Source organism: Trichosurus vulpecula, chromosome 1 (assembly GCF_011100635.1).
Source record: "Trichosurus vulpecula isolate mTriVul1 chromosome 1, mTriVul1.pri, whole genome shotgun sequence".
In the NCBI taxonomy this organism is placed as follows: domain Eukaryota; kingdom Metazoa; phylum Chordata; class Mammalia; order Diprotodontia; family Phalangeridae; genus Trichosurus; species Trichosurus vulpecula.
In genome coordinates, this window is record NC_050573.1 from 498,143,841 (window position 1) to 498,168,431 (window position 24,591).

Here is a 24,591-nt window from a genome sequence, read left to right on the forward strand (position 1 = left end):
CCTGATATTTCTGATATAAGGGTCACTGATAAGGATCTGATAAGGGTCACTGAACAAAATTATCTATACCAATCTATTTTTTAAAAAATCTTGAATGATTTCAATGTATGGATAAGAGATAACTTGTGGGAAGAGAGCCATTAAGAAAGAATTTACTCTACAGAATAAGCACAGTATGTTGTATTCTCTACATTATTTAGTTAATTGTTTTGATGGTAAAGATCACACACCATGTTGTCTACCACACATTTATAAAAACGCAACTATTCCCTATTAATTAATAGTCTCACTGATGTATACTGCTGCAGGGCAGGGTTGATGAGGCCAAAGTTGATGAGAGTGAACAAAATGAGATAGGTTAGACTTAAGAAAAGAGATGTTTACTTAGCCACAGGAGGGTAAGAAGAGTCAACAAGGATATGAAGAGAGGCATTTGGTTGATTCATCTCAGTTCAGTTACCCTATCAGAGCTATGGTGTTCCATCAGTCAAACAGGGAATGACTGGAACTCTTCTTAGCTTTCTGTACTAAGGCAACCTGGAAACACTATCAACAATCCAAACCTTTTTTGTCCCCTGCGCCTCCTAAGTCTTGAGGACTTAATTCTACCTACATGGCAGGGGTGACTGTTACCCCTCCTAATGAAGTAATTCTCATTAAACACTATGGAGATGGGAAGCAGGAGTACAGACTGGTATTTGTTGATGTTCTTTAGGTCATCTTTTTTTCAGTATCAAAAAGTTCGAAGATTTTTCGAAGCCTTTAGTATCTTCTTCATTTTCAGATACCCGGTGAACAAATCCCTCAATCTCCTCACAACCGTGTTACCTCCAAAACAGATCTCCTCTATATTGTGTTGGTAAGCAAAACGGGCTCTTAGCACTTAGTTCAACCAAGTGCCCTTGAAGAGTTTGGCATTTGTTTCCTTTGAGTAATTCAGTATATTTCATTGAATCTTACTAGGTGCTAAGCCTTAGGCCCAAACCCCTATTAGGTGTAAAACCTATGTGGGTGTGGATTGGTAACTAAGGTGGGGCCCAAGGTGGGGCTAACTAAGGGGAGGGGCTAACTCCAGAGCCAATCATAGGAGCCTAAGTTCTGGTCATTCGAATGACGTTTGATGATGTCTGAAATGCTTTAAGAAGAGAAGACAGAGACATTTGCGCAGGGCTCTCACTTGTGCTGTTGCACTGATGCGGAGACTCCAGGCAGCTGCAGCTAAGAGCCCTCCACTGGATGTTGGGACTTTGTTAAACTCTGGTAACTGCGAATTGGGATTTGAATCAGACAAGGTCTGTCAATGTTTGTACTTTGTTTGTATTTTGCTCTGAAGTTCAGGGTGCTGGTTTTTTCCCCTGTACTAAGTGAATTTTATTTGTATGATGAATTAAAGTAAGCCTGTCAACCCCTTAACGTTGCTTTCCTTAGAGAAGCAGATCAAAAGAGCCTGTGCTTTTGCAGCTTGCTGGTAGGCTCTTGTTGTTGGGCTTGTGTTGGTCTTTCACCCCCACAACGGCTGCTAGGTGGATTGTTAAAACATATATATACATTTAGTTTAATCCGTAATGCTTTACAATCCTCCTCAGATCCCTCGTCAATGTATGGAGGATATGCCAAAAAAGAGGAAACTCTAGAAGACTTTGTTATGCTAGAATGCTTCAAGTACGGTCCCAGCAAGAGACTGCTGCTGTTTTCTAACATTGATCAAACTAAATAAGGAGAGTTGCATTGCCAGTAAACTGGCCAACTGCTAATTAATTTTTTGATCATAGGAATTCATGGTGAGGAGGGCTAAGGGTGGGGGAGCAGCAAAAGGGAAGAAAACATAAAAAGACCCTTAGTTCTACATGGTACCCTCTGCTTCTACAGTGATGGCAGCAGAATGGTGAAAAGGAGAGCAGAGGGTGCTAAGAATCACAGTTTTATACCACTGTAAGCTTATTTAATTGTGTGACTCCTAAATATGACATCCTTGTTCAATCACCAACTCATGGACATACAAATGTAGGAAATAAATTACATCCATCTCCATCTTGAAGTTCTTGCCACAGATGAAACCAGAAGGAAACTGCAGCTAAGGAAGGATGTTTCACAGTGACAGATAAAAGAAATGATAGGTTAGGTTTTGTTGTTCATTTAAAAAAGGCAAAAAAACCCATCATTTCATAGGACACTGATCTTATATTGCAGTGCTTGTGATAAGTATTTGTAAAAGACAACCACAAAGGACTATGGAGTCTGACTGAAGACTGAAGCATACTATTTTTTATATCTCTTTTTTTGTTTGCTTTTTCTTTCTTGTGGTTTTTCCCTTTGGTTCTGATTCTTCTTTACAACATGACTAATGTGGAAATATGTTTAATATGATTGTACATGTTTACATGCTGTGTTGGGGAGAGGAGAGGAGGAAAAATTTAGAACTCAAATTCTTATAAAAGTGAACATTGAAAACCACAAGTAAACAATTAATTTTTTTTAAAAAAGAGCACCACAAAGATAATTATAGTCTGTGGGCCAAAATTAGTTGCAAATGGTGAAAACATAAGAGAAATTCAATGAAAAACTAGGCTAGACCTTGCAAGTTAAATCAAAATATACTTTCATATTCAAAGCAAGGTAGGAAAAGATGAGGATGATGAGAAATACATGAGAAAAACATCAGTCAAGAATAGAGACCAAAAATTGTACACTATGAACATACCATGCTTCTCTAGCCTGAATACTTTTTCAAATAAAGAATAAACAGCAAATGTAAATTACTCTTCAAAAGAGTTTAGCAGTGAAGGGGAGGGGAGCTGTTGGGAGCAGTTCTCTGCCTATCCTACCTTTACACATTCTCCACAGTCGGATTAACAATCAGAAGTCCAGAAGAGTGATAATAAATCACTTTTCCCAGCTCTTTGCAGAAAGTTGATGGATAGCAGGTGCAAAATGAGACAAATTTTCAGGCATGACCAAAATATGAATTTGTTTTGTGTGATTATTCCTAATGATAAAGAGAAGGTTTGGGTTTTTTAAGAGGTAAGGGAGAGTCATGGAAAGAGGAAGTAATGGTAACGACACACACAAAGAGAGGGACAGAGACAGACACTGAGAGAGAGACAGAGAGACAGAGCAGGGCGGGGGGAGGGGAGAGAGAGAGAGCGAGAGAGAGGGAGGGGGGGAGGGGGGGAAAGAGAAAGAGAGAGAGAGAGAGGGGGGGGGGGGGAGGAGAACCAATGAATTATTACCTAAAACACAGAAGAGAGAAAAAGACATCACAGGACAGTGCTGGACCTAACATCTTAAATCTGAAGTATACTTTTTAAAAAGATTTTTTGACTGTGTAACCATTGGCAAGTCACTTAACCCCCACTGCCTCCAAAATCAAAATGAAGAAAAGGTTTTTTTGAAGTATATTTTTTAAAAAGTTGCATATAATTGAGATTTACTTTCATATATAGCTATCTTTTTCTGTTCTTTGATGAAGAAATGTCAGTGTTTGTTAGTTTTTGCCAAGCTTATAATATTAAAAATGAAAATTTAAATGAAAATGAAAATAAAAAAGCTCAGTCCTTTTCCTCCCTGATATCCCCATAAAAATCACGTTAGCTCACACATTACTCTCTTTTCTTAGCTCAGTTATTGCTGAATTCCCAGCAATTTATAATTGCTCAGCTGATGTTATCTATTGCCTTGGGATATCTATTATACCTTTGTCTTGTATTTAACTCTTGTGATTTCATTTCTTTGATTCCATGCTCAAAAACATCTAGTAGTTTCCTATTGCTTACAACAGAGCTGTCCAAAACACGGGCCTTGTGCACTCCCATGCGGCCTGCTTGTGTCCACCACAAGCACAGAAATCCACATAAATGCTTCAGTTAAAGCATTTATGTCAATTTCAATTCCCATAGTAAACACAGGCAGGCCGCGTAAAGTCGCACTGTGGGCTGCACTTTGGACAGCCCTGGCTGACAAAATAAAATACAAACTCCATGACCTAATATTTAAGATTGTCATCAATATGGTGCCTTAATCTGTTTTTCTCTTTCATATTCCCCAATCCCAGCTTGCCTTTTTCTATCTTTCACCCACAAAGCGTGGATGCCCCAGTGAAAAGCAATCTCTTTCTACTAAGTTATCTCAAACCACTCCATTAGATCTTATCATATACAATTCTAGTCAAACTTTACTATTGTTATCTATTGTATTCCAAATTAGTAAACTGTAATCTCCTTCGGGTCAGGAGCAAGAAGAACTAGTAGGGGTGCGAAACCTGCCATGTGGCCCTCTAGGTCCTCAAGTGTGGTGACCCTCTGACTAAATCCAAACTTCACAGAATAAATCCCCTTAATAAAGCTACATTGAAACAGGAGAAGCACCACAGGACAAAAATGACAAAGATGATCATAAAATAAATCCTTAAAAAAAAGTTGCTGGGGATGGGGGGAGGTGGTACATGGGCTTAGCTAGATGGCTCAGCGGATAGAGCACAAATCTGGCCTCAGACACTTACTAGCTGTGTGAGCCTGGGCAAATCACTTAACTCTAACTGCCTCGGAAAAAAAAAAAAAGGTGTTACAGAAAAAGAAAAGTGAAAAGGAGAAATTAAACAATTTGAAGATGAAAATTTAAGTTTTCCAGGAGCCTGAGAGACAACAAGAAGGAAAGGTGAAGAACTAGAATGGTTCCTTCCACTCCCTCCCCAAAGCCCCAGAACATGGCTGTTTATTTGGAAAGAAGGCACACATTTATTTTGCAAACTACCAGAAAATATTTTAAGCTTAAAAGAAGAACTACATTTTAGTTACAGCCAAGAATACAAAAAAAGCTCTGTTCAATGCTAATAAAAATATGACTTGTAGTCACTTTATCTATTGTATATTCAAACATTTATCTTACTGACCTAGTATTGTTTCCCTTTAAAGGCTTATTCCAGAATTAAAAACATTCTGGTAAGAAAATCTAAGAAAAATGTAAAATTAAGCTCCATTCAAACTCCAACTAATTGCTATGACTGATTTACAAGTATAAAGATTATACTTCTACTACTGATGATAAGTATATATTATCTGCATGTACCTAGTAGATTATAAAGTCCTTTATAGCAAAGATTGTTTTCATATTTATATCCCCAGTACCTAGAATATAATAGATTTTTTAGCTGAAATACATTATGAACATAATTCATTAGTTTTTATTTTGAATATCATTCAGTAGGGAAGCACAATAGAAACTCATTCCAATCACATGGAATTGCACCTTTCAACATCACTCACCTTGCCGGTCAAACAATGAATCTGCAGCAGTAGCTTTATTTGAAGGAGCTTCTGTGATTGGTTTGAGGTATGTCCGATATCCCTTTAAAACAGAAGCCATAAAGCGTAAAAATGCCTCTTGGATTTCCATCTCAAGTTCAGTCATTTTCTTCTGCCAGGAGAAGTCTGCTTCTATCGGGGTCATCTCTACTGCTGAGCCTTCTTGTGTTTTTCTGTGAACTGCATAATGGAAGGGGCACAAACAAAAGAGAGCTTGGAATAAATCAACCAATAAGTATTAATTAATTGCCTACTACTATTCACAGGCACTGTGCCTGGAAGAACCAGAAAAGGGTCAGAATGAAGCAATATGCTAAAAGCATGATATACCCCTAACCATCATCCCTTTGAACTCAGTATTTCTTAAAAGCCTTTTATTCTTCCAGATGAATCTGGTAGCTATTTTTTCTAGCTCTATAACATAATTTTTCAGTAGTTTGATCGGTCTGACACCAAATAAGCAAATTAAATAAGAATTGTCAAACTTATTATATTGGGTCAGCCTACCCATGAGCAATCAATACTTCTCCAATTGTTTAGTTCTGTCTTTAATTCTCTGAAAAGCATTTTGTCAACGTGTTCATATAATCCCTGGATTTGTCTTGGCAGGTACTCGCCCAAGAATTTTATACTGTAAGTTGTTATTTTAACTGAAATTTCTTTTTCTACCTCTTGCTCCTGTGTTTTGCTGGTACTATATAGAAATGCTGATTTTTATGTGGGTTCATTTTATATCCTGCAATGTTGCTGAAGTTGTTGATTGTTTCAACTAGTTTTTCAGTTGATTCCCTAGGGTTCTCTAATTATACCATCATATTATCTACAAAGAATGAGAATTTTATTTCCTCGTTCCCTAATTTTATTCCTTCAATTTCTTTCTCTTGTCCTCTTGCTATAGGTAGCATTTCTAGTACAATACTGAGTAACAGTGGTGATAATGAACACCCTTGCTTCACTGAAGATCTTATTGGGAAAGTTTCTAGATTATCCTGTTACAGATAATGCTTGGTTTTAGAAAGACACCACTTATTTTATGAAAGGTTCATTGATTCCTGTGCTTCCTAGTGTTTTTAATATGAAAGGGTGTTATCAAATGCTTTTTCTCTGCATCTAGTGGTATAGAGCTAGAAAAATAAAATTCATCTAGAATTGGGTCAAGGATATCAAGGGAATTAATAAAAAAAAATACGAAGGAAGGAAGCCTATAAGTTCCACATTTCAAACTATATTATAAAGCAATAATCATCCAAACAATCTTGCACTGACTAAAAAATAAGAGTGGTCAATCAGTGGAATAGCTTAGGTTCACAATTCACAATAGTAAATGACCACAGTAATCTAGTGTCTGATAAACCCAAAGACCTAAGTTGGGTAAGGACTCAAATTTGTCAAAAAAAAATTTGGCATTTGACAAAAATTGCTGGGAAAATTAGAAAGCAGACTGACAGAAACTAGGTATATGACCAACATATCACAGTGTATAACAAGATAAGATCAAAATGGATAAATGATTTAGACATAAAAGATGATACCATAAGATATATGTCCAAGTTTTACCAAACAAATCCTTTTATTAAGGGGATTTATTTTATGAAGTTTGGATTCAGTAAAGGGCCACACCTGAGGACCCAGACAGCCACATGTAGCCTCGAAGGCACAGGTTCCCCACCCCTGTTTTAAGTAAATTAGGGGAGCTTGGAAAAAATGTACCTGTCTGATCTATGGATAAGGGAAGAGTTTAATTACCAAACAAGAGACAGAGGGGATTATGGGAAGTAAAAGAAATAATTTTGATTACAGAAAATAAAAAAACTTTGGACATACAAAACTAATACAGCCAAAATTAGAAAGAAAACACAAAACAGGGGGAATAAATCTTTACAGCATAAAGATCTCATTTCTCAAATATATAGGGAACTGAACTGAATTTATAAAAGAGCCATTCCCCAGTTGATAAACAGTCAAAGGCAGTTTTCAGAAGAAGATATCAAAGCTATTAATAGTCACATGAAAAATAACTCTGATTAGAAAAATACCAATTAAAACAACTCTAAGGTACCACCTCACAACTATGAGATTGGTTAACAGCATGACAGAAAAAGAAATTTAAAAATGCTGACAGGGATGTACAAAAATTGGGACACTGGTGCACTGTTGGTGGAGTCATGAGCTACCAGTTCCATTATTCTGGAGAGCAATTTGGAACTATATAAAAACTTTGCGGGGCAGCTAGGTGGCACAATGAGTAGACCACCGGCCCTGAAGTCAGGAGAACCTGAGTTCAAATCCAGCCTCAGATACTTGACACACTTACTAGCTGTCTGACCTTGGGCAAGTCACTTAACCCTAACTGCCCTGCAAAAAAAAAAAAACACTTTGCTATAAAACTGTGTATATCCCTTTTGACACAGCAACACAACTACTAGGTCTGCATCCCAAAGAGATCATTAGAAAAAGGAAAAGGACCTACACATACAAAAATATTTATAGCAGCTCTTTTCACGATGGCAAAGAACTAGAAATCAAAGGATGCCTGTCAAATTGGAGAATGGCTGAACAAGTTGTGGTATAAGACTGTAATGAAAGACTATTGTGCTGTAAGAAATGAGAAGTAGGATGGTTTCAGAAAAACCTGAGAAGACATATATGAACTGATGCAAAGTGAAGTGAGCAAAACCAGGAGAACATTGTACATATTAATAGCAATATTGTAACAATGATCAACCATGAAAGACTTAACTACTCTTAAAGACAACGATCCAAAGCAGTTCCAAAGGTCCCATGATGAAAAATGCTATCCATCTCCAGAAAGAGAACTCTGAATACAGAATGAAGCATACTTAAAAAGCCTACTCTATTTTCGTTTTATTTGGGGTTTTCTTCAGCAACATTGCTAATGTGGAAATACGTTTTGTATGACTTCATATGTATAATCAATATAGAATTGCTTGCCTTCTCAAGGAGGGGGAGAATTTGTAACTCAAAATTTCAAAAAATGATTGCTAAAAAAAATTTAAGTTAAAAAAAATGGCAATTTTTTTTTGTTGGGGGGAGGGATTTCAGGTAACATAATACCAACTTGACTAGATGATATTTTATACTTAAGAAAGATATAAAGGTAAAAAAACCACTGCTTTTTACTATATTAACGAATTAAAATACCCATTTACTTTCTGCTTCCAATATACCATTAAACAGAAAGTTGAAGAATTCTAATACTGTTGATGAAATACATTGAAATTAAAGGGATAAAAGACAATGAGTAAATATACCATAAAAATAAAATTTGTCTCACAGAAGAATATGCAATAACAAGACAAAAAAACAAAATTCTAATCAACTCTGAAATTAAAAAAATTAGAAAATAAACAAATAAGCCAAAAAGAAGTAATGTTTTTATTAGGAGAAATAGACTGGAAAACCACGGGACTATAGTCATTAGAAACAAAACTAAAAGGTTCTTTTAAAAGACTAACAAAAAATCAATAAACCATTACATAACCTGACTAAGAAGTGAACAAAGTGAAAATTTATTCTCTCTGAAGATTAAACTCTTAGAACGTTCTACACACAATTATAAACAAGTAAAACTTATTTGTCTCTGATATTCTCAATGTACTCACTCCATCAGGAAAGAGGAAAAATCTTTACCTTACTATTTATTTACATACAAAACAGGTACTTTCTTTTACATGAAATATTTCACACTTACCTGAAGACAACTGGGGATACAATTTCTTTAAAGTACTAAGTAAATTTTTACAGGGCTTTTTAGGAAGCTGTTTCCAGTTCATGTTCTTCTTTTCATCAGATCTATTTAATAAACAGAAAACACAGTGAATACAAACTGAAGTAAAATATGTTACTCTCAGAGGTAGGGCAATGCAGTAGATAATCACTGAAGAGACCGGGGTTTGAGCTTGGGCAAATAAACTCTCAGGATCCAAGGCAAAACTCTAAGGCTGCAACAGGCTATAGCTCAATAAATGGTCTTAGACTAGAATCACTGTAGCTGAAAGAAAAATCACTAACAGTCCCCTCTGATAATCAGTATGTTAATGAAAACTGTGGCATAGTAAAAGAATTCTTGGAATTTCTGGAATTGAGAAAAAAAATTCAAAGAAGACTTGAAAACAAATGTGAAAATGAACCATCCACCTTTAAAAAAATAACATATGAAATGTTTATCTTAAGTCCCAAGATCAATGGTGATCTGCAGGTAGTGAGAAATGATGCCTCAGAATAAGAACCTTCATAAAACATTCATTTTGGGCAAGCCTTCTGTTTTGTTTTTCTTCCAATGACTATGTCTTTTAGCAAGCAAGAGTAATATGGCAAGTCTTCCAAAGACTTTCAACCCTTCTAGAAGGGATGTGAATTTAACCCGCTGTCATTGTAAACAGGGAAAAAGCAAATAAACTATTTCTTCATGTGTAGTCAAAAACACTTACATACAATTTCTTTACTTAAGATTAAGGCCTCCAGGCTGACACAAGATGGCAGCTTGAAAGCAGGAACTCGCTCAAGTTCTCCCCTAAATCCCTCCAAACACCTGTAAAAAATGACTCTAAACAAATTCCAGAGCTACAGAACCCACAAAATAACAGAGGGAAACAAGTCTCCAGCCCAAGACAGGCCTGGATGGTCATTGGGAAGGTTCTATCGCACTGTGCTGGAGGAGGAGCACCAGGACAGACCAGGGCAGAGTAGACCGGGCAGAGCAGGCCTCAGGGCCCTGAATCACTGAACTGTGGCAGTTACCAGACTTCTCAACCCACAAATGCCAAAGACAACGGAGTAGGTCGGTGGGACAACTGCTGGATCTGGGTGAGGGAAGTGCATGGTCAGGCCTTAGCCCCAGGGTGGCAGAGATGGCTGCATTGGTGGCGGCAGCAGCAGCAGGAACAGCAGCAGTAGTGGTGGCTGCTTCCAGCCCCAGGCCCACATAGTGGAGGGAATCAAGCTGCAGATCAGAGCAGGAGTGCAGAGATTGCTTTGCTGGCACTGAGGTAAAGTTCTCTTGCTTTGCCTGCTTGGATCTGGGTCAAAGCCCTGTTGGTGGTTCTTTGGGGAGGAGGAGCGCTGATGTGGCAGAGCTTTGTGGTAGCTGTGGAGAGGGAGTCCTCCTTTTTGGTGGTTACACAGGAGAAAGGAGTTCCTGCACTCACAGACCACAGCACAGGCCAGGAGAGGAGCATCATACCACCTCAGAGGTAGCTCTAAGAACAGCAGCACAAAACCCCTGAAGCTTGGAACAAAGCACTCTCCACTCTGAAAGGAGTCATACCCTGACAAAAAGCTCAACAGTTAAGTAATTGGCTGGGAAATTGAGCAAGCAGTGTAAAAGGACTCAGAAGACCACTGAAGAAAATACTGCCTTAAAAATTAGAATGGAGCAAGTAGAAGCTAATGACTTTATGAGAAATAAAGAAATTATAAAACAGAACCAAAAGAATGAAACAATAGTAGACAATGTGAAATATCTTATTGGAAAAACCACTGACCTGGAGAATAGATCCAGGAGAGATAACTTAAAAATTACTGGACTACCTGAAAGCTATGATCAAAAGAAGAGCCTAGACATCATCTTTCAAGAAATTATCAAGGAAAACTGCCCTGATATTCTAGAACCACAGGTTAAAATAGAAATTGAAAGAATCCACTGATTGCCTCCTGAAAAAGATCCCAAAAAGAAAACTCCCAGGAATATTGTCACCAAATTCCAGAGTTCCCAAGTGAAAGAGAAAATACTGCAAGCAGCCAGAAAGAAACAATTTGAATACTGTGGACACACAATCAGGATAACACAAGATGTAGCAACTTCTACATTAAGGGATCAAAGGGCTTGAAATATGATATTCTGGAGGTCAAAGGAACTAGGATTAAAACCAAGAATCACCCACCTAGCAAAACTGAGTATAATATTCTAGGGCAAAATACAAACTTTCAATAAAATAGAGGATTTTCAAGCATTTTCAATGAAAAGACCAGAGCTGAATAGAAAATTTGACTTTTAAATAAAAGAATGAAGAGAAGCATGAAAAGGTAAACAAGACAGAGAAATCATAAGGGACCTATTAAAGCTGAAATGTTTACAGTCCTACTTGGAAAGATGATATTTGTAACTCATGAGACCTTTCTAAGTATTAAGGTAGTTGAAGGGAATATACACATATATAGACAGAGGGCACAGGGTGAGTTGAATATGAAGGGATGATATCTAAAAAAATGATGATAGAGGAATATATTGGGAGGAGGAGAAAGGCAGAGATAGAATGGGGTAAACTACCTCAAATAAAAGTAGCAAGAAAAAGCAGTTATAATGGAAGGGAAGAGGGGATGAATGAATATTGCTCTCATCAGATTTGAATTAAGGAGGGAATAATATACACACTCAATTGGGTATCTTACCCTACAGGAAGGAGGGGGGAAGGGGATAAGCGGGGGCAGGGATGAGCGAAGGGAGGGCAGATTGGGGGAAGAGGTAGTCAAAAGCAACACTTTTTAAAAGGGACAGGGTCAAGGGAGAAAAGTCAATAAAGGGGGACAAGATAGGGTGGAGGGAAATATAGTTAGTTTTTCACAACGTGACTATTATGGAAGTGTTTTGCATAATGAAAAGCCTTCTCAAGGAGGGTGGGTGGGGAGGGAAGAAGGGACAGAATTTGGAACTCAAAGTTCTAAAATCAAATGTTTAAAAAAAAAGTTGTTTTTACATACAACTAGAAAATAAGATATATAGATATACAGGCAATGTACAGAGGTACAGAAATCTATCTTGCCCTACAAGAAAGTAAAGGGAAAGAGGATGGGGCAGGGATGATAAAAGGGAAGGCAGACTGGGGAAAGGGGCAATTAGAATTTATGCCATCTTAGGGTGGGGGAGGGTAGAAATGGGGAGAAAATTTGCAACTCAAAATCAATGTTGAAAACTAAAAATTTTAAATAAAAAAATGAAATAAATAAAAATAGAAAGATGTTATAGAGGGAAAAAAAAGATTAAGGCCTCCATAAGATTATGGTTCTTGCTCATTTATAAATTTCTTGATTCCTAGATCTTTACTTCAACATGAAAAAGCCTTGGACATAGCGTCAAAAGACTTGGATCAAAGTCCTGGTTGCCAATGCTTACTAGGAATGTGAATATAAGCATGTCATCTCAGAGCCAGTTTTCTCATCTATAAAATAGGGATAATTATCCTTAAACTATTCACCTCACAAAGTCATTATAACTTAATACAATTAACATATTAATATGTGTTATATTAATATATTTTAATTATAATTTAATTAATGATTTAATAATTAACATATAATATATTACTAATTAATAATGTGATTAATAGAATCAGCTCCAAGTAATGTCTGAAGGTGAATTACAGTCAATAAAATTTTAGCTTGTATGGATACTTTATAACCTTACCTGCCCAGAATGAACACAGAAAGACTGATAGGGTCACTCTAAAATTCCATTTTCTAAATGTTATTTCTCAGACCCATTAAAGAGTAAGAAAGGCTAGAGGGCCTTTTTTTCTTTAAAATACTATAGTAAGTTCCCTAGGTACTCAAAACTGTAATTTGGATATATCAAAGTATGTTTGAAGTACTGATCTAAATCCAAAAACCCATCTTCAACCTCCAAAACCTCCTAGCAAAGTTCCCAACACCCAACCACTAGGTTTACCAATCCCCAAGTGAATTTAGCAATAAAGCATTTTCGCTAGAAGAGGAATATTCCATATGACTTGCCACATTTAAGGCCAATCCAGTATTTAAAGGTAACAAAATATAATCAGGAAGCATTTCTAAAAAAGCATTTGTAACTGGTATATTACAAAGACTACATTTATCAGCTGTTTGCTAAATCTTACAAACCCAAGTACTGATACCAATGGGAAAAAAACATGAAAGAGACTGGAATGTACAAATAATCCAAAGTAATAGTGGAAAATAAATCAAATTTTATTACCTGAAACTCACAGGATAAAATATAAAATGGTTAAAATTAGAAGTGCTTCTCAATTGTGGGGGGAGGGAAGAGGAGGTGGGGAGAAGAGGAGGCAGAAGGGGGAGAACAAAAATCTGAAAATAAAACTGAATTAAAAACATTATACCCAACATTTATAAAATTTATTCAATTTGATAACTGAATAGGAAAGAAAAGAGTGACAGTTGGAAATAGGGAAAAAAAGAGGGGGTTTTAAAAAAGAGATTTCATCAACTATATACACAAATAAACAGTTTTAAAAAAGGTAGTACTGTAAGATACCTAGTTTTTCATTTCAACTATTCAGAAATCCTTGCAAAGTAACTTATTTGCTATAAATGCTAAAAAGGGATGTTTAATGAATGCAAGTTATTCAGTGCTTTTTACGAATTAACAAATCTCACTATGTTGGTCTCAAAACTAGTTGCTAATGGTAAATTCATTTCAAGACTGTTTTCTTAAAAACTACTAGTGATCGTTTTGTTCCTTCTTGAAAAAGGTAATGTTTTGGTTCAACTACATACATTCTTCCAACTAATTCTAACACTTTGTCGAACTCTGATACGCAGCTATAAAAATCCTTATTGATCTACCACAGAATTTCAGTGATGACAGAAATTTTGACTCAGCTTGAGAAAAAGAAGTGAGCAAGTTGGCCAAAATGCCACAAAGAAAACTGAAAATTTTAGATCATTAAAAATTTCCAGACAAATGGCTTCAAGGCTCAGATGCTTTATAAACACATTTCCATACTGGAAGTTTGGTTAAACAACAAATAAAACAAAAAAGTTCCTGAGATTTCTCAACCTCTATCCATTTACAAATAAGTGAGTAAAAAATCACTCACTTATACTGCAATTCTTTCTTGTGTCAAATTGTAGAGGAAAGGAATGACTTTAGTTAATTAAAATTCTTAGATGGAGTTGAGATTATTTGGTATTCCAGACTTCCCATTTCGTGCATTTATGACTATTTTAGTCCCTCTACGATATTGTATATTTTAGTTCAAATGTGAACCTCTTTAAAAAAACAGTAAGGAGAAAAAGAATCATGCAGCAATAATGCAAGGATGACTTACAATGATAATTTTCTCAAATCACTAAATTTAAAAGTATAGACACTTCAACTGAAGCAACATCACCTTGTTTCAAACATCTTTTTGTATAAAATCACTGGTAATGGTTCAGTAGAAACCTTTAAACAGAAACTGCATTCTACACTTTGGACCCACCCTATGGTTGTTGTCTCCTTGTTCATTTTCTGTTTATGTCACTGGTACCTGAGACCAGGATTCATCTGTCTATTACACTGCTCTCTGGATTTTATAAGTTAGAAAGGATCTTACAAAGCACAAAGCTGAATTCTTTTGCAGGTGAGGACACTGAAACTCAGCTAAATTAAATAACTCATCCAACATGACAGAGCAAAATGGTGACAGAGCTGGGACTTCAGCCCACGTCTCCTGACTCTCCGGAACAGTGTTCAGAGACACTCTCTGCTCCCTGGATCCCTAACATCCCATGCCCAAAACATTTTATTACCTCCAAACAAAGGGGGAAACTTTCTAAAAATGAAACCCCTTGCAATTAAGGAAATCGTGGCATATTAATGTGCAGATTAAAATATCTTCCACCTGGCTCTTGTTTATGAGAAAGCATACCTAAAAAGACCTTGAATTGAGCTCCGAAAAATCATCTACTCCACTTCTAATTGAGCCATTAAGAAGAAAAAACTTCAATAAACAATTTCCAGGCAATGGTCATTACATTCCTTCCTTTTCAAAATTATTTAAATGGACTTTTATTGATTTTTTACAATTTTTACATTATCTACTATTTTATCAGACACTCTTTAGAGTTTTAAGTAACACAGAAAAAAAATGGGTTTTTTTTTTTTTTTTTTTTTTTTTTTTTTTTGAAAAAAATGTTTAAAAGTAAACTTACACATAAACCATATTGGTATCCAAGTCAATGCAAACAACATCCTGTGGTGGATCATAGAGATCAAAGTATCTTGAGTCAACTCCAACTATAAATGGTAAAGGAGCACTGAGCACTGCTGCCAAAGAGAGAGGACAAAGGGGAATATACGGGCACTGCCACTGAAATGGAAAGATCATCTGGAAAAAAAGAAAGTGTAGTATAAACAAACATGAAACTTCAGAGCAAAAAATGGACAACTTCCACATAATTAATTTATTACTTCAATAAAATGGAGAGGGGTAAATTAAAGTTCCCTTTTATATTCCTAAAAGTGATCATTTCATTCCAAAAAGCAACCTGACTAGAACTTCTCATAATAAAGCAGTTTACTATGGAACTGCATGATTAAAATAATTACTATTATTATTGTTACTATTAATTAGCTACTATTATTCCTACTACAATACAAATAGTTACTATCAGCGTGATACAAATACCAAGTGCTTTTTTGAATATTTCTTCTATGCATCCCCATTTTTTAGATGGAATAACTAAGCCAAATGACAAAGGCTCAATGAAAACTTTGGGCTAATTTTATCAAATTTATTCTCAAGTACAATCACATAGCTGAATTTGCTCTATCCAAAGGTAAAAAAAAATGATACTTTTGACAACAGCAATTTAATCAATTGAAAGTTTCAATAAAAATACCTTCAAATAAAGCAACATCACCCTTTCTTAACAATAACTGAATTATTAAGGGCAATTATGTACGTGCAAGGTCCTAAGGGTGGTGCTGAGCAAAGACCTTGCCTTTATAATGGGAAGATAGCACAAATACACAAATAAATATAATACAAAGTAGGAAATGGTAAATGAGGTACAGGAAGGAGAAAACACTTCTGGGGTTAGAGGGAAAGTAATCAGAGAAGATGTCAGTAAAGAGACAGCACCTGAGATTAGCCTTAAAAGGAAGAAATGACAAAGACATACAAGACATCTCAGGCGTGAGATGAAGCCTATGAAAACATATGGAAGAAAGAGGCAGAATGTCATGTTCAAGGAACATGAAGGCGGTGAATCAATGCTGGAGAGGTAAGCTAGTGTTAGACTGTGACTGGCCTCAAAAGCCCAATCACAAAGAAATATCCCAAACACATACATTTTTAAGGAGAGCAAGACGATCAGATTTGTACCTTGGGAAAATCATTTGGTACCTGTCTGGAGGTGGGAGAGGCTAGATGCAGAGAGACCAACCAGGAGTTGTTACAATAGTCTTAGCTTGAGTAAATACTGTTGAGAGCAACCTAAATGAGAGCATGCAATGTAAGTGGAAAAAAGAGGAGGCAAGAGATGAAGGGCAGAATCAGCTTGGGTGAGGAGGAGGAGGAAATAATTCAAGGTTGATTCTGGGGTTTCAAACATCAGTGAGTGCCTGGGAGGATGACAGTGTCCTCAAAAGAGAAGCTGGGAAGTTGGGAGGAAGACTGTTATATAGTATGTAAAGTTACTGGATATGGAGTCAGAAGACCCAGGGTCAAATCCCACTTCTGATTACCTACATGACCTTGGGTAAATCATTATTCTGGGCCTGTTTCTGTAAAATGAGGAGATGAAACTAAGGTCCCTTTCAGATCTAAAGCTATGCTCTTACATAGAATCAATTTGGGACATGTGAAAAGATGTGGAAGAGAATACTAACAATGAATTTCGTAGCCCCTGTCTTCAAGCAGCTTATACATTTTTTAAAATATCATTTTATTTTTCTAATTACATGTAAAGATAACTTTTAATATTCATTTTTTATTAAATTTTGAGTTTCAAATTTTCTCCCTATCTCCCTTCCCCAAAATGGTAAACAATTTGATATAGGTTATATATGTGCAAAGATGTAAATCACATTTCCATATTAGGCATATTGTGCAAAAAGAAACAGACCAAAAGGGAAAAACCAAAAAAAAAAAAAAAAGTGAAAATAGTATGTCTCGATCTGCTTTAGATTCTATTAGTTCTTCCTCTGGATGTCAATAGCATTTTCCATCATGAGTCCTTTGGAACCATCTTGGATCATTGTATTTCTGAGAAGAGCTAAGTCATTCATAATTGATCATCATCACACAATGTTACTGTTACTGTGTACAATGTTCAGGTTCTGCTCACTTCACTTTGCATCAGTTCATATAAGTTTTTCCAGGTTTTTCTGAAATCTTCCTGCTCATCATTTCTTATAGCACAATAGTATTCCATTGCATTCATATACTACAACTTTTTCACCCATTCCCCAATCGATAGCCACGCCCTCAACTTTCAATTCGTAGCCAACACAAAAAGAATTGCTATAAATACTTTTGTACATATAGGTCTTTTTCCCTTTTTTAAGTTCTCTTTGCAATAGATATCTAGTAGTGGTATTACTGGATTAAAGAGTATGCACAGATTGAGCTTTTAATTTTGAAAGAGATGGTGGTTGGGAGGTGGGGTTGTTAATGATGGATGGGGTAAGGAGAGTATCAAAACACCTAAAGGAGAGACAAAAAAAGTGCTATGCAAGCATATATCCCAAGGAGCCACCAATAAAAGAAAGGCTCCATATGCAGCAAAATATTGATACTAGCACTGACTGTGGTAGCAAAAAACTGGAAACAAGATAGATGCCCATCCAACAAGAAACAGCTAAACAAATTACGGTACATGAATGTAATGGATGGAATGCATGCTGCAAGAAAAAATCAATATGAAATATTTAGATAAGCATGAAAAGACTTACATAAATTGATGCAAACTGATGTGAGAGCCTCAAAAACATACACAATGACAAATATATAAAGAATCACAAAACAATAAAAATCTGAATGGTGCAAAATAATAATGAACAAACTTGTCACCAAAGAAGAGATGCAAGAAAACATCTCCCTCCACAGGTATGAAATACTACATAAAATGTCAGTGTTTTTTTCACTATGTTTTTGCTGATTTATTTTTTCCTTTTTTTTGGGGGGGGGGGGTTTAATAAATTTTTTTGTTTACAAGGGATGGCTCCCTAGGAGAGAAGAGAGAGAGGATCTATAAACACAAAAGGTATCAGTAAAAATGTATGTATTTTTTAAAGTGCTGTGAAAAAATCCAAAGACAGAGGATCACTTTCTGATTTGGAAAAGGAGCATGGAAGACCAAAGGGTAATAGTGACATTTAAACTGGGACTGGAAGTAGTAACCAAAAGAAAGTGGGGACTAAAAGAATGTAGAAGGATCTAATTTTCAAGGAACGTACAAGTCCTAGTAATAGATGTCAAACATTAAAGAAATATCTTGAATGGATCAGCAAGTATAATTTTTTTAACAACTACCACAAATTGTTCCTCTCTACTTACCTGAATCCTATTTTTCCTTTATCATTTAGATCAAGTTCTATTTCTTCCAAAAAACCTTTTCCAATTACCCAAACACAGTGATTTCTTCTTCCATTAAACCCTATACTACTACACTCCTAAATGAGTCACTTATCACATGCTGCCTTGACTTTATATGTGTGTGTGCACGCGTGCGTGCACGCATGTGTGTGTACCTTAACTTCCTGTCCAAATTGTGAACTCCTAAAAGGCAAAATTCTTGCTTTATGTTTTCTTTTTATTCTCCATAGTCCATCACGGATTTTAAGAGTTATCTGAGACCTTAGAGAACATCTAACATTTCACAATGAAACTTAAGTTAAAAGAAGTGAAATTACTTGCTGAAGAGCAATGGTTAATAAGATAGCTAACACATTTATTATGTACTTACTATGGGGGACTGTGCTAAACTACATATGGCAAAGACAGGACAAGAATCCAGCTGGGTTTGACAATAACTTCTAGATGCTTTCTACAACTCCATGATGTCTCCCTAGAAGATACTCAGTAATTATTTACTTTTGTTATTTATCCTAAGTATCACTAAAATTCTGCATGTAACCACTAACTGTAACTAATTTCCAGTTAGAAGAAGAAACTATGCAATTAATTGACTTGGTTAAATGAGTCTTTAATTTGACCAATGTTAAGTAAATATATGGACTTGTTGCTCTCTAAATATCTCAAAAAACAGAAACAGTAACACTGAAAAATTGACCTCTATTTCCTACCCCTACCCCACCCCCCACACCAAACACTTCCGAAACTGAAAACCTCCTTGCTTGCTTGGATTTCTACTCACCCCAAATTCAGCTTAAGGACAATGTAATATGGTTTCACTGGAGTGAGTTTTTAAACTTAAAATGATGTTTGCTTTTGGATAAATTACTATTATGATTATGATGCTATAATTTCTTAGAAAAGAGAATAAAACCCAACACTTACAGCGACAACAGCTTCTGCCACACCCGTCAACACAGCTGGTCTAAGAGAATGAAGTAGGATCTTACTTTCCAGCAAAACAAAAAGAAGCAATGTTGCACAATTTTCAGGACCCAGATTCATCAACAATGTGCTAAAGTCAGCTCCACTGGAAAAAAATAAAAATAAAAAAGATTGATTATAATTAAGTAACACTTTTAAAGACTTATTTTGAACACAAAATATATTTGGTACTTTGATTTCTTTTAGAACTCTGAAGTACAGCACTAATTTCCTGGAAATAAACAATTTAACATAATAGGATCTATCTTGATGCCCCTACATGACATAGAATGTAAATACATAAAGATGGCATTTAGGTATTTAAGTAAATTTTATTCTTAATGATCACTGTTTAAAACTGCATAGCAAGCTGAATCAGGTATTTCTAACTAATGTTTATATCCATCACTCCCATTGCAAAAGGCTAAATTTGCTATTCAACCTTCCTTATGGTATTAGTGATGAAAAATAAATTTGCTTGTGGCATTAAGTGTAAACGACAAAATTAAGAATGAGGCTTAAATTTTTAACTTTTTGCCCTCCAAAAGAAATGAGGGTTGGGGAGAGGAAAGGAAGTCTTCAAAAAAAAGACTGTTACAATTGATAAGACTTTCAAAATTCATTTTCATTAAACATTTTCTAGATCATCAGCATGAGTTGCAAAAATTGCTACATTTTTTACCTTAATGTCATAACCCAAGTTATGCTGAAAATTGGTATAATACAAATATATTAAAAGCTAAGTGGTAAATCCCCAATCTTGGGTGAACAAGGGTTTATTTCCCATTTTGAGCCCCTAATTAACATGATTTTTGTTGTGTATATTTATTTCTAAGTAAAGATAATACTGTTCATCAACACTGCTTTGAAACAGGAGTCAGTGAGGGAAGGGGCAGATTTTAGGAATGGCTTATAATCCATACATGTTTTTATACAACATATATTCTCAATTAAAGCAATGAGAGAGATATCTGTAAGCCACACACATGGGCAAATTTCATGTTAAGAAGCAGGTTTATCAGAATAGACATGGAAAAAATCACTAGCTTTTGTTCTTACGCTCATGATTCAATTCAGATGACAATAATGTGGCATAAACCGAAATGCTGTCCTAGGAAGATTGGTAATTTAATTCCTTTTGAAGGTTTTACAGAGAAGTATTTAATTTACTTAACCTAGTCCTTAAAACATTAAGATTTTGCCTTCTGATTAGTGATACATAATTTTAAATATCATTAATTACCTTAGTGGTAAAGGTGTAAAAACCGGCTGGGACAATATTAATGCATCATGGACTGATAGCTGTGAAAAAGCAAGACAATATCTGAATTGGCAAAGCCAACCTTATAAACTAAATTTTTACATTTAAGTTAAACAGTTTGCCAATATAACAGGCAGGAAGGTGGAGTCAAGGTGAAGTATCTAACACAGGAAGACCAGTAAGCCATATTTACTCAGCTTATTAAAATGACTGACCAATCTACTAAAGATCCAAATAAAGAATGAGGTTGTTTCGTCCTGAAGGGAAAGTAATAGAAGAGGATGAAGTGGCAAAACAAGGAAAAAGAATCTAAATGAAAAAGTTCTAATGAAGTGAGAAGGTGCTAACTAGGGGAGAAGAGTTTCCAAAGTAAGGAAACAAGAACTACTAGCAACAAAGAAATAAAGGACTGAGGATTTTGCACCTACAAGCTATGCAAAGAAGGATAAATATTGCAGTGATGTGTTTGTAAAATAGCCAAGGAATCATCATGTCTGCTCAAGGGGCTCAAAAAACATTTCTCCACTCTCCAAGTTATTAGAGAGAATGAAGCATTTCTTCAAACAAACAAAATGGACAATACTTCAATATGAAAACAAGTAAAGAGATCTGAAGATGCCTAGGAGAATCTTGACTTAAGTTTAAAAAAAAAAAAAAAGGAACATGGGAAGTCTTTCCTGATACACCAGTCAGCTAGTGCCCCCCGCCATGCATCCTTTGCTTTCTTTCTTTATGCATTATGTATCTGTTTATATATGTGTCTGTTTCCACCTTATCTCCCCTTAGCATGTTTCTCCTTGAAGGCAAGAATTGTCTATCACTTCTATCTCCAGCCCTTAGCACCATGTCAGATACATAGTAAGCACTTCAAAATAACAAAAAGTATCCAAATAAAGGACAGCAACAAAGAAAAAAGAAGAAAGGAAAGAAATCCTCACAGGAAAATCCTCTAAGGAAACTGAAAGATCCAAAGACACAAGTAGACAAAAAAGAAGTCCAATATAAGAACGAATACTGTAGGGGAAAATGGAGTAGAACTCTCCAAATCAAGAAAGAAAACTGCAACAACTACACTTGGAAGAAGTTCCAGAGCGTTAGAGACTCATAATAAGGTGTGAAGGAATACAGGACATCCACAAAATGGGAAATAAGGTAACTGAAGGAAGAAAATTCAAGAAAATGATCATAAGCAAGTAGGAAAGGCAGTGGAAAATCTCAATGGAGCAGTAATCTCTTTTGCAGAATAGAGGTACTCAGGAAAACAGTGAAAAACTCAGAGGTGCTGGGAGTCTGCCTGCCAAAACAAACCCAGGACTATATGAACACAATTAACACTTTCCACACAAATAAAGTCAGATCTAAATAACTGGAAAAATATCAGTTGTTCATGGGTAGGCTGAGCTAATATAATAAAAAGGACAATTCTACCTACATTAATTTACTTATTCAGTGCTATACCAAACCAAAAAATTGTTTTATAGAGCTAGAAAAAACAACAAAATTCATCTGGAAGAACAAAAAGTCCAGAATATCAAGGGAAATAATGAAAAGAAATGCCGGGGAAGGTGGCCTGGCCATACCAGATCTTCAATTGTATCATAAAGCAGGAATTATCAAAATTACTTGGTACTGGCTATGAAATGGTGGTGGATAAGTGGAACAGGTTAGGGGCATGAGACCCAACAGTCAATGACTACAGTAATCTACCATTTGATAAACCCAAAGCCTCCAGCTACTGGGATAAGAACTCACTATTTGACAAAAACTGGTGGGGAAACTAGAAATTAGTACGGCAGAAACTGGGCACAGGCAACATCTCACACTGTATACCAAAATAATGTCCCAACAGATTTAGATATAAAGGCTGATATTATAAGCAAATTAGGAAGCGACGAATAGCTTATGTGTCAGATTTATGGAGAAGGGAAGAATTTATGACCAAACAAGAGATATAAAACATTATAAGATGCAAAATGGATACCTTTGATTACATTAAATTGAAAAGTTTTTGCACAAAGCCAATGCAACCAAGATTAGGAAGGAAGCAGAAAATCAGGAAAGAATTTTTACAACCAGTGTCTCTAATAAAGGCCTCATTTCTAAAATATATAAGAATTTATATATTCATATATAAATATATATTTATAAGAATACAAGTCATTCTCCAATTGATAAATGGTCAAAGGATATGAACAAGCAGTTTTCAGAGGGAGAAATTAAAGCTATCTACAGTGATGAAAAAATGTTCTAAGTCACTATTGATTAGAGAAATGCAATCAAAACAACTCTTAGGTATCACATCACACCTATCAGATTGGCTAACATGACAAAATAGGAAAATTCCAAATGCTGGAGAAGATGTAGGAAAATTGGAACACTAATACATTGCTGATGGAGTTGTGAACTGATCCAACCATTCCAGAGAGAAATTTGGAACTATGCCCAAAGGGCTATAAAAATGTATTCCAAAAAGATTATACAAATGAGAAAAGGACTCGCATGTTCAAAAATATAGCAGCTTTTTATGGTGGCTAAGAACTGGAAATTGAGGGGATGCCCATCAACTGGGGAATGGCTGAACAAGCTGTGGTATATGAATGTAATGGAATACTACTGTGCTATTTTATAAAATGATGAGCAGAGGGACTTCAGAAAAACCTGGAAAGACTTATATGAACTGCTGATGAGTAAAGGAAGCAGAACCAGAAGAACATTGTACACAGTTACAGCCACACTGTGCGATGACTGACTTTGATAGATGTAGCTCTTCTCAGCAATGCAAGGATCTAAAACAACTCCAGCAGACTCATGATGGAAAATGTCATCCACATCCAAAGAAATATGGAGTCTAAATGCAGATTGAAGCATACTGTTTGCTCTCTTTTCTGTTTTGTTTTTACTTTCTCTTGGTTCCTCCCATTTGTTCTAATTCTTCTATACAAAATGACTAATGTGAAAATACGTTTAATAAGAATGTATATGTAGAGCCTATATTGGATTGCATGCCATCTTGGGGTGAGAGGCGGAGAAAATTTAAAACTTATGGAAGTGAATGTTGAAAACTAAAAATATATAGATTTATAAAAAGAAAACTGAAAGGTGAAAAAAAGCAAAATAAAAAGACTCAACTGAACAACAAAAACTTATTAAGCACCTATTGTAAGAAAAGCACAGTATAACAGCGCTGAGGATACAAAGATAAAATCAAAGTCCCTGCCCTTACGGACTATTAGAAGAATATAACATGTACAAAAATACAGTAAAAGGAAAACTGAAGAATCAAAGACAAAAAAAAAAAAACAATCCTGACTAGCAAGAATCTTCATTTTATTGATGAAAACAACACTGCTAGATTAGACAGAGAGATAATATTCTAATACAGAACACAGAAAAAAATATAATAAATATGCATATGCAGAATAAAAACAAGAAAAATATGGAAGTGGTTCAGGAAGAAAGGCATGAACAGCTGGGAAATCAGAAAAGGCTTTATCTAGAAGGTAGCGCACAAAATGATGTTTCTAGAAAATGTCATATCTACAAACAAAAGCAAAACAGGTAGCCCAATAAGCTCACAAGACAAGCTGAGAATTATTAGTCTCTCTTCAAAAAATATATGAAGGGAAAAACTCATTGAATCCATAAGAAGTCAAAGGGAAATACTCAATTTAACCAAAAAATTACAGGTCTTCACAATCAAAAGGACAAAGGCCAAAATTTTTAAGCAACCAGCAAGAAGTAATTTCCA

The 24,591-nt window shown here is 35.6% G+C and overlaps 1 protein-coding gene across 2 annotated transcripts in view; it reads right to left on the reverse strand.

Annotated features, from left to right (window-relative positions):
* Positions 1-24,591, reverse strand: part of DENND4C (DENN domain containing 4C) — a 135,239-nt gene that overhangs the window by 58,611 nt on the left and 52,037 nt on the right. For both annotated transcript variants that reach the window (XM_036739466.1, XM_036739461.1), the window contains exons 8-12: positions 20,826-20,884; positions 19,544-19,688; positions 15,231-15,406; positions 9,013-9,113; positions 5,262-5,480 (exon numbers count right to left, since the gene is read on the reverse strand). In XM_036739466.1, coding sequence (XP_036595361.1) covers positions 5,262-5,480; positions 9,013-9,113; positions 15,231-15,406; positions 19,544-19,688; positions 20,826-20,884 — 700 coding nt within the window. The remainder of the gene's footprint in view (positions 1-5,261; positions 5,481-9,012; positions 9,114-15,230; positions 15,407-19,543; positions 19,689-20,825; positions 20,885-24,591) is intronic.